At 42.0% G+C, this 18,640-nt stretch overlaps 1 protein-coding gene across 7 annotated transcripts in view; it reads right to left on the bottom strand.

Moving 5' to 3' along the window:
* Positions 5,030–18,640, bottom strand: part of ENPP4 (ectonucleotide pyrophosphatase/phosphodiesterase 4 (putative)) — a 17,218-nt gene continuing 3,607 nt past the window's right edge. For 5 of the 7 annotated variants that reach the window (XM_001924940.6, XM_005656230.3, XM_021098797.1 and 2 more), the window contains 3 exons: positions 11,444–12,302; positions 9,946–10,116; positions 5,030–9,610 (listed from right to left, as the gene is read on the bottom strand). In XM_001924940.6, coding sequence (XP_001924975.4) covers positions 9,246–9,610; positions 9,946–10,116; positions 11,444–12,269 — 1,362 coding nt within the window. In that variant the 5' untranslated portion in view covers positions 12,270–12,302 and the 3' untranslated portion in view covers positions 5,030–9,245. Of the gene's footprint in view, positions 9,611–9,945; positions 10,117–11,443; positions 12,303–12,457; positions 13,443–18,640 lie in introns of those variants that run through there. The other 2 variants (XM_021098799.1, XM_021098800.1) reach the window with 2 other exon arrangements.

The raw sequence follows: 18,640 nt of genomic DNA, 5'->3' as shown, positions 1-18,640 counted from the left end.
TGATACACCGTAGTCATCTTCTCTCAGGGTGATTATTAAGAGGGCTTATGTCTGTTTATGTTTCTCTCTCTCTCCCTTCTAAAACCCATAAATTTTGTTTTTAGACCCTTGGTATCCTGAAAGTTTGCAGTTATTACCTGATACCCTCCACTCAGGGGCCCTTTCATTTGAAAGGCTCATTTCTCTTTTGCATCCTGGCAAATTGTCATAGTTTATAATTTCCTTTAATCCATTTTCTGTTTTTGGCACTCGCAGCAGTTGGATGTTGACCCTTCTGAATTGGTTAACTGTCTCAGTATTTTCCAGTTCTTCCCTTTGTTACAGCATTTGAGATACTGCATCTTCCAAGTCTTTAACCACCACCACCACCACCACCACCACCCCTTTTTTTTTGCTTTTGAGGGCTGCATCTGAGGCATATGGAAGTTCCCTGGCTAGGGGTGCGAATCAGAGCTGTAGCTGCCAGCCTACGTCACAGCAACCCCAGATCCAACTCCTGTCCATGACCTACACCACAGCCCATGGCAACTCCAGATCCTTAACCCACCACGTAAGACCAGGGATCAAACCTGCATTCTCATGGATACGAGTCAGGTTCATTACAGCTGAGCCACAATGGGAACTCCCATCCCCTCACTTTTCTGACTGTGCCCATGGCATGTGCAAGTTCCTGGGCCAGAGATCAAACGGGAGCTGCTGCAGTGACAATGCCAGATCCTTAACCCACCAACAACTCCCCCCCCATTTTTTTTTTTTTAAACAGATTTAAAGTCTTATTTTTAATGTTCCAGATTTCCTTCTTCTGTTTCCTTGAAATAATGTACTGTTTTGAAGTGCAACACAATCAAAAGTATATAAATAGTAAACGTAGCCAATTATCAGTAAGCGAACACAGCTATGTAACTAGCACTTTAAAAGATAGAATATTACCGCCTCTCCAGAAAGATTCTGTTAAGACTTTCCCATCATTACCTCTTCCCTCCTACCTAAAGATAACACTATCCTGACAAGGAACCCATTAGAACCATTTCTCCGGTTTTAAAATTTTCTCTGAAATCAAACAATATGTATTATGTTATATTTGGCTTTTCTCACTCAAGATTCTGTGAGATTCATTCATGTTCTTATGTAGCCCTGGCTTATTTTCATTGCTTCATAGAATTACATTATGTGAACACACTAAATTCTATTTCTGGGCTCTGTTTTTGGATATTTGGATCATTTCTGGTTTGATGAGTAAAGCTGCTATGAACTTTTGGTGTACGTATTGCATACTTTTTTTGTTGTTGGATATAGTATATAAATCCACTTTTTTTTTTTTTTTTTTTTTTTTTTTTTTTGGCTGTGCCCATGGCATGTGGAAGTTCCTGGGCCACAACAGTTACCTGAGCTGCTACGGTGACAACACTAGATCCTGGATGTTCCCCAAAAGAAGTCTTAGACAAAAACTTGTATGCAGGCGATTTAACTGAGTTGATCTCAAGAGGCAAGAGTGAGGGATAGGGTGTGAGAGATACAGAGAAAGACGATAGAAGCATAAGCTAGAGAATTGGCTGCTGTTAGGAATGATGGAGCTCAATCCTGCAGGGCTCTCAGGGGAAACTTGGGAAATGCTCAGAACTGTCTGCCAGAGGAATGGAAGGTGAGAAGCCAAGCGTGTGTCCTTCAGCTTCCCAGACCCCACTGGTTGAGGGTGGCTGCCTGGGTCTTAACTCCATGTTAATTCTGGGTACCTATGAGAATAAACTTGGCACCTGGGCAGGCACTTCCCAGAAGTACATGGAGATATCTCTAGTGATGGCCCCTCTTTTGTTACAAATATTGCTGATTGTACTACTGCCATTTTTTTTCTCAGTCTTATTAGGGACTTATTAATACTTTTCTCTATTTGTCTAGTTCATTGATTCTGATTTTATCTTTATTATTTCCGTCCTTGCACTCACTTTGAATAGTTTTCTTCATCTTGTATTAACTTCCTAAAGTGGAAGCTTAAATCATTGATTTTGAACCTCTTCCTCCCAAAGACCAGCATTAATTTCCCTCCAAGAACTAGTTTAGCTGCACATGGCAGGATTTCTTATGTTATAAACTCATTATCATTCAGTGAAATATATTTTCTCATTTGCTTTATGCATTCTATTTAGAAGTGTATTGTTTAACCTCCAAATATTTAAGGCTTTTCTAGATCTATTACTGAATCCGATTTAATTCCATTGCAGTCAGAAAACGTACTTTATAAAATTGTAATCCTTTGAGATTATTTACTGAGATTTATTTTATGGTCTTGCATATGATCTACCTTGGTGATAATTCCATGTATATGCGAAAAGAATGTGAATTCCACAGTTTGGGGCTGTAATATTCTCTAAATGTCTTTTAAGTCAATGTAGTTGATTCCACCACATAAGTCTAACATATCATTACTGAGTTTTTCAGTCTAGTTATTATTTCCATTACCTAAGATAGGAGTTCTAAATTCAAATATGTTTATGGATTTTCCCTTTTTTTATTCCATCACTTGTTTCACAAATATTCAAGCTGTTTTTAGGTATGAACACTTAGAATTGCTGAATTCCTGATATATATTGATTCTTTTATTTTGTGAAATCCTCTCTATCTCTGGAAATTCTTATCTTGAAGACTATTTTATCTGATATTGATATAAGTATTCCAGCTTTGCACTGTAGATCTATCCTTTTGCTTTGCATTTGCCTTTGTATTTAAAATATCTCTTTTTTGACGACATATAGCTGGGTCTTGCTTTTTCACACAATCTGACAAGATCTCCATTTAATTGGAATGTTCGGTCTATTTACATTTAGTTACTGATGCAGTTGGAGTTTTCTTTTTTCCCCTCATTTGAAATTGGTCTATAGTTTTTTCTTTTTTACCCTAGTTTTCTTTTTTTGATGCTATTTGTTAAATCAGGTTTGATGTTGTTACATTCACCTAAAAAACACATGTTTTTCCTTAAAACACTTGTTTTAGGAAGCAGATACAACACTGATAATTAAATGTGACAAAGAGCCACTAAAAAAGACTATTGTCTTTTGGGCCTGAAACTTTTATTTCTTTTCTCTATCGGAAGCAATTTTATTCAATATTTTTCCTAGGAAATCATCCATTTTATCTATATTTTCGAATTTTTTGTGCCAAATCAAGTAGGCGCAAAGATTTTTAAGTGTGTTGCTTCTGTCTTTTTACATCTGTGTTTTCTCTTTTCACTCACCTGCCATGCCCCCCCACCCCCATCACTTTCGATTAGGTTAGTTTTTCAGCCTCTCAGCTGAATTCCAGAATCCAGAGATGCCCTTAGGGGCTCACTTTTAGAGGTTTCTTCTTTCTTCTGAATCTTGACCTCTTGATTCTTCACTTTCTTGGTAATTCCTCAATGCTTCAGCACAGATCTTTTATATTTTGTCCAGATTTTCCAGTCCTCAACAAGAGGGTTGGTTTGAATTACATACACTACCATTTTACTGGAAACAGAACTCTCTTGCATGTACATATACTATTAAAAAAAAAGCTTTCACGGAAATTTTATGTAATAAACATGTTCACTTTCCTCAGTGGACAATTCAAACCATGTGTGAATCAATAGTACTGGGCCTGACCTAGAGGAACCCTTGTATAAAGAGTGTATTTGTAGAGTGGGGTTGTCTAGAATTGTTTTGGGGCTAATGTCTATCTATCCTTCCCACCAGCCCTGTTTATGACAGTAGAGTTAAAAATGGTAGCTGTACAAACTATTGCTCTTGGAATGGATTTACAATGAGATCCTGCTGTGTAGCATTGAGAACTATGTCTAGATACTCACATCGCAACACAACAATGGGAGGAAAAAGTATGTATACAGGTATGTGTAACTTGGTCCCCATGCTGTAAGCGGGGGGGAAAAAAAAAAAAAAGTTAGCCATGAGAAGAATGCTGATTGGGTCACGGGTAAGTCAGATCTTTAACACTTTGGGTCACGGGTAAGTCAGCAGATCTTTAACACCGGAAGGAATGTTTGAATCGGAGACGTGTATCTATAAACCATCATTATGGAGCTGCCAGGGGATGAACTCACTAGATTCAGTTTATTGACCATGGAAATCAGCTTTCAGAAGTCAAAGAGGCAGAAGATATGTGGAATGGTAGAAGGCAGAAGGCCCCCATGGCAGTTTGCCTTGCTCTTTGGGTAAGACCCTGCCTTTGACAGGTAATCTTGGCTGAGACATGCATCACAAGACCTAGCAGTTTCAACACCAACCAACTACCCACACACACATACATTAGAATTTCACATACATGAGAAGTCCTCATATACAGGTGAGGGGCAGTGTGTGTATGTGTGTTTGTGTATGTGCTGGTGGAGGGGGAAAGAGGGAACTCTGGCATCCTGACTTCAGAAAGCACGGGGCCTGGGAAATGGTTCTGGATCTAAGGATCTCAGCATAAGAGTTTAACCATGAGTAGACAAATGCAGTTTGTTGGTACACGTTTTTACCACTTTTGAAATGGTACAGAACTCCTGTCCAAACAAGGCCTTTTTTCTTTTCCACATTTCCTAGCAGGGTTCAATGAATGTCAAAATAGGAAATGAATTAATCACTGCTCTATTCAAGGAAACTTTTTGAATCTATACTCTATTAAAAAAGACATTAAATACTTACACTGTGTACAAAACAAAGTTTATATACTGTAATCCTGCTAGTGTTTTGTAATCAGCTTTTTCAAACATCTTCCTTTCTACTATAAACCAATAAATTATAGCTCTGCGAATATATATATATATATACACACAGAAACATATAGACATAGAAACTGCAAAATATATCTCTGCTTCCTTTCCAATGGTGTATTTATGTTGGACTGTATATTTATACACTGCTTTAAAAATCTGGTAAATGTCACACACTTAATCCGTTTTAAAAAAATTGTAATGAATGCCTATGTGGATTTTTGCAGTATTACGAAGCCATGTCAACATCTATCACAGTATGTATATTTTGCAAGAATGTGACAAGTTAAAAAATCATCAGTGACATCACATTGTATATTTAATAATTACGGTCAAAACATTTTGGTATATTTTATTCCACAAAATTTTAAAAATCATAAGCAAAGTCATAACTATGAATTCAAACAATACAGTCAAATATATTTAACTTAAGGCACTACATACAAATTTCTTTAAAGCACACTCATATCATTTTATTTACACAGTATTTTAAGAAGTGACAATAAATATACACGTTCCATCTCATCTTTGTCCTTCATTTGCAAATTTATATATTTACAATGAATTAAAACTCTCCAAATAAAGGAATTAAGTGCAATCAGCTTTAAAACTTACCAGATATGGGCAAGAGAAGGAAATACCCAAGAACAATGCAAAGGCATTTTTAATCCTTTAATGTTTCAAGAATTTATCTTTAAATTCTTCTACCAAGCTTAATGGAACAGAACACAAAACCTATGGGACAGAGCATTGAAATAATTTTTATTCTATTGCTGTTTATCTGAAGAACTTACACATTAATAACAGCAGCAGAACTGTCCCTACATTATAAGTAAATGTACTTATTCTGAATTCACTCACCGAATTAACAAAATCTTAATAAAAAGGTTTTCCTATTACTTTTGAGTATTGCTGTCATAAACAGGTAAATATTTCCCAGAGCCAAACACTTTCTACCACCCAGAAAGCACAGCAGCATATTAGTCGATTGCTTAACAAATACACACCAAAGCCTTAGTGAAAAAGGCTGGCTTTACTGAAAGGTTTTCTTGGTATACTAGAGGAGTCACTGGCTTTGAGTGATAACTGTTTAAAGATAAAAATGAACTAACATAAAGTTCACTATAATAATATATAAATGTCTCTTTGATTCAATAATACTGCTCTCATCCCATCAACATATACATAACACATTTACAATTTATTTAAGTTAATGTTTTGAGAGTGGAATGAACAAGTCAAATAGGTCTTTTGTTCAAAGGGCTGAGACACTGACAGGACCGCCCTTCCTATCCCATCCTACATAGGATCCACTCACAGGATGGATGGGATGGATGGACAGATTTTTGAAACTCAGAACTGCCAATCAAGCCAATACAACCACTAAAGTTCACTCTACTGCAAGGATCAAGCTTCTACTCAACCAGTAGTTTAGACATTTCAAAAAATGCTCACTGCTTTATTTTTATTTTTTATTTTTTCTCTTTGAGGGCCACACCCGAGGCACATGGAAGTTCCCAGGCTAAGGGTTGAATTGGAGCTGCAGCTGCCGGCTTACACCACAGCCACAGCAATGCCGGATCCTTAACCAGCTGAGCAGGGCCAGGGATCGAACCTGCATCCTCATGGATCCTAGTCGAGCTTGTTAACCACTGAGCCACGACCAGAACTCCAAAAAAATGCTCATTGGTTTAAATGTGACTGTTTGCTTGTTTTCCTTTTCTTCTTCTTTTTTTAAAATGGAAATTAAAGTAGAAGGAAAATTTTCTATTATTTTGTTTAGATCAATATTAACCTTCAGGATAACTTTTATGTGAGGAGGAGACAGAAATAAAATGTGTCTAAAAGCATAATTAGTCCTATTGGTATCATTTATTATTAGGCTGTTTTTTTTTTTTTTTTTATGGCCCCACTTGTAGCATATGGAAGTTCCCAGGCTAGGAGTCAAATTGGAGCTGCAGCTGCTGGCCTATACCACAGCTATGGCAATGCCAGATTCAAGCTGCATCTTGACCTACACCGCAGCTTGTGGCAATGCTGGATCCTTAACCTCCTGAGTGAGGCCAGGGATTGAATACACATCCTCAGAGACAATACCGGGTTCTTAACCTGCTGAGCCACAAAGGGAGCTCCAAGCTGTTCTAATACATTCTCCTTATGACTGCATGCACAGACTATTCATGCAGGGTGTGGAAATGCTTCTCAAGAACCCCAAGTACAAATAGGCACCAAACCCCAGGATCAGGAAGTCAGCAGTGACCACAGGATGAATTACCTATTTGATGACTGGCACCGCTGTTCTTGACCATTGCAGACAATCAACATTTAACTGGACTGTGCATTTATGTAGATTATTTTCAGATTATCTGCAAAATACTCACCTAGTTTCTTTCTTTTTCTTTTTTTTTTTTTTTGTCTTTTTGCCATTTCTTGGGCTGCTCCCAAGGCATATGGAGGTTCCCAGGCTAGGGGTTGAATCGGAGCTGTAGCCACGGGCCTACGCCAGAGCCACAGCAACGTGGGATCCGAGCCGAGTCTGTAACCTATACCACAGCTCACGGCAACGCCGGATCCTTAACCAACTGAGCGAGGCCAGGCATCTAACCCACAACCTCATGGTTCCTAGTCAGATTCCTTAACCACTGAGCCATGACGGGAACTCCCACCTAGTTTCTTTTATTTTGCCAAAACTTTATTTATTTTTTTGTCTTTTTGCTATTTCTTGGGCCGCTCCTGAGGCAAATGGAGGTTCCCAGGCTAGGGGTCGAATCAGAGCTATAGCTGCCAGCCTATGTCAGAGCCACAGCAATGCGGGATCCGAGCCGCGTCTGCAACCTACACCACAGCTCATGGCAATGCCGGATCGTTAACCCACCGAGCAAGGGCAGGGACCGAACCCGCAACCCCATGGTTCCTAGTTGGATTCGTTAACCACTGCGCCAAGACGGGAACTCCTATTTTGCCAAAACTTTAAAGATCGCACTGGAAATATGAATTGCTTGCCTGAGGTCCCTAGAATGCTTCTTTTAAACCCAAATTCTCTTCTGATAGAATCTCTTTGGCCACCACTCAGTTTCTTCATATTAATTTTGATTATTAGAAGGTACTACTTAGCAAGTTAAGATGAGAGTAATTCACAATAAATCCTTGGCTCAGAACAAGTATGTTAAAAATGTCCATATGAGCAGAGTGGTTATTTCCATGAACAAAATATTGGAGGAAAAAAAGCAGAGGCAGCACTGAGGGTACCAAACGTTAACAGAATGCTGAAATTATCCAGCCACTTAACATATGATTAATGTAAAAGGTCAAAAGAGACTCAATTCCATTTTAAATTTAGCTACTCTATTGCCTATAAAGGGAGGCAAAAAATTCCCGAAGGTAAATAGAAACATCTCTCTTCCTCGTTCTGACCCAGTCAAAACCAGGTATGTATTCAGGCCATAAATTAATTCTTCTGCAGCACTGAGACACCTTTGGTTGCACAAAACAACATGAGAGAGTTAAAAATGGTAACAGAAATTAAGGAATTTTTAAAAATGATTTTCACTTCTGAGTTAGAAGAGAGTAAACAAATATGAAGTGTAAATATAAACTTTCCTGAGAGCTGCGTGCAATGGGAAGGTGGGAGCCTGCCTACAGGCCACTCACCTCTCACCACCTCCTATAAGTCACACAAAGTCTGCACATCCATACATGCAACACACACACACACACACACACACACACACACGCACACACCTAAATAACTGACACAAAGACATTCAGCACAAAGCAGGAAATGCACTTGTCTCTATTTTCCCCTATTTTCTTATTAGCAATAATCTTTCAAAGACACAGCTTTTGAGGCTTTCTTTAACAGCGTATGGGTTTTAACAAAAATGCAATGGCGAAGGCCAGGCTTTGTGTCACATGGTCTCTGCTTGTTTTTTATAATAATTTTTCTTATAGTAACGTCTTCATATGCTAGATCTTTTCTGCCTGGTTGATCCATTTTATTAACCATCACAGAGAATTTCCTACGTCTGGGGGTTTTTTACTTGGGTTACAAAGTCTATTAATAGTAAATATAAAAATACAGGAAACTTTCCCTCCCTGATTCACAAAATTCACAGATTTTATAAAGATTTCTGTTGTTTAATTTACAAATGTAAAAATGTATTCGAAAAGCCTACCCCTTAAATTTTGGTGCTTTTTCATCTAAAGATGTGTCACATCTTCTTTGCCGGAAAAAAAAAAAAAAAAAAAAAAGAAAAGGCAAAGGCAGTATTTTTCCCTAAAAAAAGGTTCCAGTTAGAGAAACAGGTGGTGTTTAACTAGTGATTTAGTAGCAATTTTCACTACGGTCAGAGTTTCTTGTATTAGCTAAGAAAGCAAAACAAAACACAAAGAAAAACAAAACGAGCTGAGCATGCGTGGTCTAAGTTCTCCGACTTTCAAAGTGTACTTTTTCCTAGTTGTGACACCATAGTTCCTTGGGTGCGTCCTAATCAAAGCCACTGTGTATAAACCCCAGCTCGTGTTACCCAATTAAAGGATCGTCATCATCTTCTTGCAGCTGAAGTCGGGAAAACGGCCGGGGCCGCGAGAGTCTATTCTGCATGATTATGATGAGGCAGGTTAGCGTGGTTAAAACCAAGAGCGCCCCGATAACAATCCCGATGGCTTCTGGGAGATTAATGCACCACTGGTCGACTAACAAACACTTGGTGTGCCCAAAGGTTCCGTTATTGGGATGTGGCTTTAATCCCAGGATGTGGCACATCATTGGGTAAATATCCACGGTATTAATGGTGCTGTGTTGGTAGCCTTTGTGAAATGCAGGCCCGTGGGCAGCTAGAAACGGATTCATACTAGGCAAAGAGTTATCATAACCGTGGTCACCTACTGAAAAAGAACAAGACGAGGTCAGTGATGAAGGTCTGTCCTTCTATTGCAAAGATTAAATAATGTTATTTGTATTATTGCAAAATAACAACTCGCTTCTAGTGTCAAACGAGGTGCTCGCCAGTTTAATTCCCACCCACTAAAAGTCTGATTAGTTGGGCCACACTCAGGGGCCAGAAAATTGCTCTCCGATGAAAACCTGAGCAGCATCCAGCTGAAAATGAAACTATCCTGTGTTAACATCTCTACATCAAAGTACCCTGTTAACAGGACAATGTCAGAACATGTTGATTTATGCCTAGGATTCAAAAGGAAAATTCTAAAGAACTACTTACGTTTGAGGGATGATTTATTTAGCACAATTGTCCAGCCTTCATCGGCAACCAAAATAATAGGCTGAATTCGGTCATTATGTTGGTAATGAAACCTGGCAGGAATGTCTTCTTTGAGATAAACTTTCATGTGAGGGTCACAGATTTTCAGTTTGTAATAAACTTTTGTTCTATCTAGAAGAAAAGGAAACAGCAAAGGAAAAAAGTCATGGTGGACTGATAAGGAGAAAAGATTTGGAACTAGAACAACCGGAAGTAAGTCTGAACACTGTTATCAATTAAATCATTTGAAAAACAAAATAATAATAATTAGGTAACAGTGTTGGGAACACACACACACACACACACACACACACACACACACACACACGCCTTTTCAAGCATTCACACATCTCTCTTTTCATTTTGTGATCATCCCTGGTGGCCTTTTTCACAAAGGGAACAAATTTCACAACTAGCTTCCTGAGTAAATGGACACATAAATTACATATTACTACTAATTTCTAAGATCAGTAGATGAAAGGTACATCTCGGAGTTCCCATCGTGGCCCAGTGGTTAACGAATCTGACTAGGAACCATGAAGTTTCAGGTTCCATCCCTGGCCTCGCTCAGTGGTTAAGGATCCGGCATTGCCGTGAGCTGTGGTGTAGGTCGCAGACGAGGCTCGGATCCTGCATTGTTATGGCCCTGGTGTAGGCTGGAGGCTACGGCTCTGATTCGACCCCTAGCCTGGGAACCTCCATATGCCGAGGGAAGCGGCCTTAGAAAAGGCAAAAAGACAAAAAAAAAAAAAAAAAAAAAAAAAAAGGTACATCTCATGTAAGATGTTTTTTAAGGATAAAAACATCCTTTTTCCATTAGTGTGAACAATTAATATATCAACAAGGACTTACTGTATAGCACAGAAAACTACTCAATAACTTGTAATAACCTATAAGGAAAATAATCTGAAAAAGAATATAGGGAGTTCCTATCCTGGCTCACCAGTTACAGAACCCGATTAGTATCCATGAGGTTCCTGGCACTGCTCAGTTGGTTAAGGATCTGGCGTGGCTGTGTGCTGTGTAGGTTGCAGATGCAGCTCAGAATCCCACATTGCTATGGCTGTGGCGTAGGCGGCAGATGCAGCTCTAATTCAGTCCCTTGCCTGGGAACGTCCATGTGCTGCGCAGGTGTGGCCCTGAAAAGATCAAAAAAAAAAGAAAAAGAATATATATAAATATTTATAACACAATCACTGTGCTATACATCTGAAACACTGTCTGTTAACTATTCTTCAATACAAAAATAAAAATTAAATCTATCAAAAAGCCAAGAAATCATCACTTTGAACCTACACCTTAGGCGAATGGCCTAAAAACGTAGACATAATCCCCTCTGAGAAAGTAGAAGAGTACAAGGTCATGAACTACAAAAAGCCTGAGTTCCACGCCTTTACAGCCCACCCCACTCCTCCATCAACGGCCCCCTCGAATCTTCCTTAGCCAAAAGTTGACCTACTTTTCTTGGGAAGTATGGCAGCCACTGGGGTCAAGTCTACAAGAGTGTAGTCTGCCGGGTCGATGCAGTGATCCAAGTTTATCAGTCTGTCCTTAGAGCACTGGGTCATCCCATGATCACTTGTAATGATCACGTTAAGAGTTTCCCACAGTCCTAACACCTTGAGCTGGTGAACGAGCTCACCGACATGGTCATCTACTTCTTTCAACACCCTGCGCATGTTGTCTTTATCTGCGGGGCCGTATTTGTGGCCACTTGCGTCTGGTTCTTCCCAATAGAGCGTCGCAAAGGTGACCGGTGGGTTCGAACTGCTCAGCCACGTGGTGAGGTTACCCAGCCGCTCCCCAAAGGACACGGCGGGGCTGTAATCCATGAAGTAGGATGGCGTGGTGTTGTGAATGGGGACGTCTGTGCCAGGCCACATGGCAGCTGCGCTGGATCTGTTGCCCTGAAGCTGATTGGTCACCCAGATAGGCACTGCCTCATTCCACCAAAAAGGATCTTTGTCGTTCGTGTCGGAGAAGTGTTTCTTTGCGATGACATCATACATGGAATTGGCCACAATGCCGTGGCTTTCTTCATACAGGCCTGTCACGATGCTGTAGTGGTTGGGAAATGTTTTGGTGATGAAAACGTTCTGAACCTGCTTGACCAAGACGCCGTCTTTGATAAAGTTCTGGAGATGAGGAAATTCGTAGTTCTGTAGGTAGTCAGCTCTGAAGCCATCGAAGGACAACAGCAGTAACCTGGGCGGCAAAGGATGGGAAGAGTTCCCTCCGCAACCAGTTAGAAGCCCAGCAAACAAAAGTACCCGCAATAATTTCATAATGAATGTGCTGAAGGAGGGCAGTCAGGGTTCCTAAAACAGAAAAACACAAGGCATAAGCAGTGATGCTCTGTGATTTGGATTCGGTTTCAAAAGTTGGGCCATCAGGAGAAGGAAACAAACATTTATCAACTCTTTACATACCAGCTTTACCTTCAACAACTTCGAAATTAAATAATGTCACTTACTGAAAGGCAACTGAATGAAGCTGAAGTAGGAAAAGAAGTAAAATACGCCTTTACTTGTCCAGTGATACGTCCTGCCCCATGTTTCATGCTCTGAAGGGGAGGTGGGCCATTCTTACACTCCTCATAAATACTCCTGTTTGGCTGCCTGGTTTGTGTGCACCAGAAAAAGTTATTCTAAAGGCTTAACAGGAAAAAAAATGAAGAAATCAAAACAACCCTTTTGCACAAAATTTTTTCTACTTTAATAACTGGGACCCTATAATTCCTTTTAATCCACAAAAAATAAGGGGTGAAAATTCTACCATCCTGGCTCATCGCAAGTTCCTGTTGAAAAATACTGGCATTAAAAAAGGAGCGTAAGAAATAAATGTTATTTGAGACATGGGACCCACCTCAATCTATGCCTGCCCAATATTCACATGAGGCTGACAAACAGACAAAGCCCACAGGGACCTGGAGGCCACAGTAACTTCCAAAGCAATCCAGCAGTTGTTGAAATGAATTTCATCACATCCTTTTTTTTTTTTTTTTTTAAATCTTTTCTGGCCAAGCTGCAGCATATGGAGTTCCCCAGCCAGGAATCAGATCCGAGCCACAGTTGCCACTTATACCACAGTTGCAGCAATGCTGGATCTCTGACTGTGCTGGGGATTGAACCTGCGTCCTGGTGCTACAGAGATGGTGCCGATCCTGTTGTGCCACAGCGGAAACTCCCACCACATACATCCCTTTTAAACTTCCTTTTTACTGTCAAAAACATATAGTTGAGGCAACCACTGCGGACGGAAAATCCAGAGGGCTGACTGTTCACTGCACCACACCCTCTTATAGAAGGGACCTGAGCATCCCCAGGTTCTGGTATCTGCAGGGGCTCCTGGAACCAATCCCCTGAGGACACCTAGGGACACTGTAACTATTCTACCTACTACTCCAGGCTCAGAGCTAGCCCTGACTTTTCTTTTCTTTCTTTTTTTTTTTTTTTTTTGCTTTTTAGGGCCACCCCCGCAGCATATGGAGGTTCCCAGGCTAGGGGTCTAATCAGAGCTGCTGGCCATAGCCACAGCCACAGCCACAGCAATGCCAGATCCGAGCCGCATCTGTGACCTACACCACAGCTCAAGGCAACACCGGATCCTTAATCCACTGAGTGGGGCCAGGGATTGAACCCGCAACTTCATGGTTCCTAGTCAGAATCATTTCCACTGTGCCATGACAGAAACTCCTTGACTTTTCTCTTCTCTTACCAAAAAAAAAAAAAAAAGGCTTCCCCAAAGGAACTTCCCTGCTTTCAATCTCTATCTTCTTTGCTCCCTAAGAAAATCGGAGATAGGTGATGCAGTTGAGTGATTCATCTTAGGGGGCAGGATTCCTCTTCCATTATAGCAGGAGAGGGGGAGGAAGGGTGAAAGGTCACAGGTCTGAGGGCTGAGGGAGCAGGGAGTTGCATTCTCTGTGCTGGAACAGCCGGGGCTGAGTATTTTCAGAGTTAGGCTGGTAAAAGATTCAGAGGTTTGAGAAACACAGAATGTCTGGAATGGCCAACGTGAAGAACAGGAGCCAGTACAAGGAAACAGCAGGACTGGTGGCCCATGTTGACAGTGGCTGCCATGAATTTTGGGAGGGGACACTGCTGATTGGCTTTTTCTAGCCATTCAGTGACCCTGGCTCAGGCACGAACAAACCAGGCAGTTGATCTGACCTGAGCTTGAGATTCTGCCAGATGCTGAAGGATGACAAAGGAAAGCTGAAGATCCTGACTCAAGAGTGGCTGAAATTTGAGCTGCAGCGAAGCTGAGACTGAGGTTTTTAGGCTAGAGGTTCTGATGAAATTAAAACACAAACAAACAAAAACAAACAAAACCTGTTTTAAAAGTAACTCTCAAAAAAGAAAAATAAGTAAATAAAAGTAATGCTCAGTGAAAGTTGCAAGGAAGTAAGGTCATGGTCAGAGTGAGGGGAGTGAATTCATCATTCGGAGTAGAAGACCTAAGGTATGGCTGGGGTGCAGGCACCCAGAGGTCCCAGGCAGAGCAGTGGCGAGTAAAATTAGCACCATGGTTAAGATGGTTACACGGTTCAGGTGGTTAAGTTCATGAGTCATTTGCTGAGCATTCTACTTTCTCCCATCTAGACTGCAATTACCTGCAGGCACAGACTTTTCCTCTTTCAAACATAAAACCTAGGCGATCTAGGAGTTCCGTCGTGACGCAGCGGAAACCACTCCAACTGGGAACCATAGGGTTTCGGGTTTGATCCCTGGCCTAGCTCAGGGGGTAGAGGATCCGGCGTTGCCGTGAGTTGTGGTGTAGGTCGCAGACATGGCTCAGATCTGGCATTGCTGTGACTGTGGTGTAGGCTGGCAGCAACAGCTCTGATTGGACCCCTAGCCTGGGAACCTCCAGATGTTGTGGGTGCAGCCCTAAAAAGAAAAAAAAAAAATAAAGACACACACACACAAAGACCAAAAAAAAAAAAAGACAAAAAAACCCTCAAACAAACCCACAAAAACTTAGGCAATCTATGTGTGTGCAGTCATTCAAACACTTAACCGATGGAAGCTGGGACCCTCTGAAAACCGAGGCCTTAACATTTTGCAGACCAAAGACACAGGCTCTGGGGGTTTGGGAAATCTCGACCATATTAACCTGAAGCGGGCTGCCTTCTGGGAGTGGTGCATGGATCATCTGCTGCCGGCGGGCATTCAAGAAACCGAAGAAAGTAGAGTCCCCAATCGAACCACCTCTTGAGAGAACAGAGTAACCATTCTAACTCATATGAGAGACATCCTTTGCACAGACACAGCCGGGGCCACATCTCAGCAACTTCAGGGGGCCCGAATCCAGGAGCAGTCCCTGCTTCTCCTTCAGTATTTGATGGCCCTGACCTTGTGTTTGTGCACAACTCAACCTCTCCCTCGGACAGTCAGGACTGGCTACGATCAGGCAACAATAGCACACAGGCAGCTGTCCTGGGTCCTGGCCACCTTAGAACATGGGTGCGTAGAGCACGGAAGGCTGGAACCGAGCAGATTCCCTGGTTTCTCTCTGCATACAGCTACCTTTTTTTTTTTTTTTTTTTTTTTTTTTTGTCTTTTTGCCATTTCTTGGGCCGCTCCCATGGCATATGGAGCTACTTTTCCAACCTAAGTAATTGTTTCCAACAGCAGAGCAGACTGAAAACAGCAAATGTGGTAGAGTATCTTAAAGACATATACCTAGAAATCTCCTTCTCTCTCTTTTTTTGAAGGGCCACACTCTTGGCCTATGGAAGTTCTCAGGGTAAGGGTCGGATTGGAGCTGCTGCTGCCAGCCTACACCACAGCCACAGAAGCGCTGGATCCCAGCCACATCTGCAACCTCTGCCACAGTTTGTGGCCATGCTGGATCCTTAACCCACTGAGTGAGGCCAGCAATCAAACCGCCATCCTCACAGACACTATAGCAGGTTCTTAACCTGCTAAGCCACAACAGGAACTCCCTAGAAGTCTTTTTTGAAAATTATTTACTGCCCCGGCTTGTTCCCTGAGCAGTCTTCATATTCAATCAAGGCCACGGCACAAACTTGCTGCTGCCAAGTCAAGTCTGGTGGGGATCCAACCAAATGCATTCCCTCTCCATCTCCAAATCCTCTCCTTTCCCTTGGTTCCCTGATCCCTTAAAACAGCTTCTCCATTCTCTCCTGCAGGCGTGTCCTGATCACACCAGTGGCTGCCAGCCTAGTCCATTCCACCTTCATATCTAGTCAGCAGAGGAGATAGAAGAGTCACAGAGGAAGCCTGTGAAATGGCAGCCAGACTCTGGACGTAGGGAGTTCTGGTCGAGCCAGTCGAGAGGAAGGGTCAGGAACCTACAGTTTTTTTGGTTTTTTTGTTTTTGTCTTTTTTACCATTTCTCGGGCCACTCCCGTGGCATATGAAGTTCCCAGGCTAGGGGTCGAATCAGAGCCGTAGCCTCCAGCCTACGCCACAGTTCACGGCAACGCGGGATCCAAGCCGAGTCTGCAACCTACACCACAGCTAATAGCAATGCTGGATCCTTAACCCACCGAGCAAGGCCAGGGATCGAACCTGCAACCTCATGGTTCCTAGTCGGATTCGTTAACCACTGAGCCACGACGGGAACTCCAGAACCTACAGTTTCAACAGCTACTACTCTTGTCTCTTTCCACTACAGCCCGGCTCCTTAAAGGCCTCAACACCTCCTGTCCGGATGGACCTTCCTGCCTTTATCCCCGTCCCCTTACTCACCCGACAGCTGCTGCCCATGGACCTTGCCCAGGAACAGCTCTATTTGTGACGGTTCCCTAATAAAATCAGCATTCAGAGCTCCCCTGCCCACACAAAACTTCCAGCCTGGCATTCAAGTGCCTCCATCATCCAGGCTCAAGCCCCAAGCAAATTAGTATGAAACAGGGACAGAAGTCACCGCCAAACTTAACCCACTTTTACCACATGCTGCTGTCATAGTCCGTCTGAGATGCATTCAAAGACAGTAACCATTTATCCCCGTGACCTACAGGTGACCTACAACAGCTCTTCAGTAATAATTTGTGTTTCCAAACCTCCTAAAGTTGCTCCCGACACATGAAGTCTTTGCCCACATACTCTTTGAGATCATTAAAAAAAAAATTCAATAGATATCTAATATAACTAAAATGCTTAGGAGTTCCCGTCGTGGCTCAGTGGTTAACGAATCCGACTAGGAACCATGGGGTTGCGGGTTCGATCCCTGGCCTTGCTCAGTGGGTTAAGGATCTGGCGTTGCCGTGAGCTGTGATGTAGGTCGCAGACGCGGTTTGGATCCTGAGTTGCTGTGGCTCTGGTGTAGGCCAGTGACTACAGCTCCAATTAGACCCCTAGCCTGGGAACCTCCATATGCCGCGTGAGCAGCCCAAGAAATGGCAAAAAGACAAAAAAATAAAAAATAAAATAAAATAAAATGCTTAACACCAAAATTTACGTATGTACTCTTTAACAGGGAACAAAAGCTTTGTACTTTTCAAATAGAAAATACTCAAAATTGGGGCATAAATCATCAAAATAAGGCATCGGGCTGTCCTCCTGGAAGAACAAAGAGGAGCTTGAATGAACTCTCTTCTACAACACACTACACCTTGTCGTAATGCTGTGCTTGAGATCTGTACACCATAAAATACTGTTGTTTCTTTTTTTTTTTTTTTTTGCTTTTATTTGGGCTGCACCTGCAGCATATGAGGTTCCCAGGTTAGGGTCTAATCGGAGCTGTAGCTACTGGCCTACGCCAGGGCCACAGCAACATGAGATCCGAACCGTGTCTGCGACCTACACCACAGCTCATGGCAATGCCAGATCCTTAACCCATCAAGCGAAGCCAGGGATCAAACCCGCAACCTCATGGTTCCTAGTCGGATTCGTTAACCACTGTGCCATGACAGGAACTCCCATAAAGTAGTGTTCTTAAACCTAAGCCCTGGGAATTCCTGTTGTGGCTCAGTGGGTTAAGAATCCGACTAATCAGGAGTTCTCGTCACGGCGTAGCGGAAATGAATTTGACTGGGAACCATGAGGTTGCAGGTTTGATCCCTTGCCTCGTCCAGTGGGTTAAGGAAATGGAGTTGCTGTGAGCTGTGCTGTAGGTCGCAGACGTGGCTCAGATCTGGCGTTGCTGTGGCTGTGGTGTGGGCCGGAAGCTGTAGCTCTGATTTGACCCCTAGCCTGGGAACCTCCATATGCTGCAAGTGCAGCCCTAAAAAAAGCAAAAAAAAAAAAAAAAAAGAATCCGACTAATCAGGCAGTGAGACACCAACATCATATGCTATCACTTGCATGTGGAACCTAAAAAAAGGACACAATGAACTTCTTTGCAGAACAGATACTGACTCACAGACTTTGAAAAACTTATGGTTTCCAAAGGAGACAGGCTGGGAGATGCACTGGGAGTTTGGGATGGAAACGCTATAAAATCGGGTTGTGATGATCATTGTACAACCATAAATGTGGTAAAATTCATGAGTAATAAAAAAATTAGAAAAAATAAATAAATCCAGAAAAAAAAAAAAAAAGAAAAAAGAATCTGACTAGTATCCATGAGGATTCCGGGTACGATCTCTGGTCTCCTTCGGTGGGTTAAGGATCCTGTGTTGCTGCGAGCTGTGGTGTAGGTCACAGATGTGGCTTGGATCCAGTGTTACTGTGACTGTGGCGTA

The sequence above is a fragment of the Sus scrofa genome, chromosome 7 (assembly GCF_000003025.6).
Source record: "Sus scrofa isolate TJ Tabasco breed Duroc chromosome 7, Sscrofa11.1, whole genome shotgun sequence".
NCBI lineage: Eukaryota > Metazoa > Chordata > Mammalia > Artiodactyla > Suidae > Sus > Sus scrofa.
The sequence above is the reverse complement of the archived record's forward strand: the minus strand, read 5'-3'. Positions and strand labels throughout refer to the sequence as shown.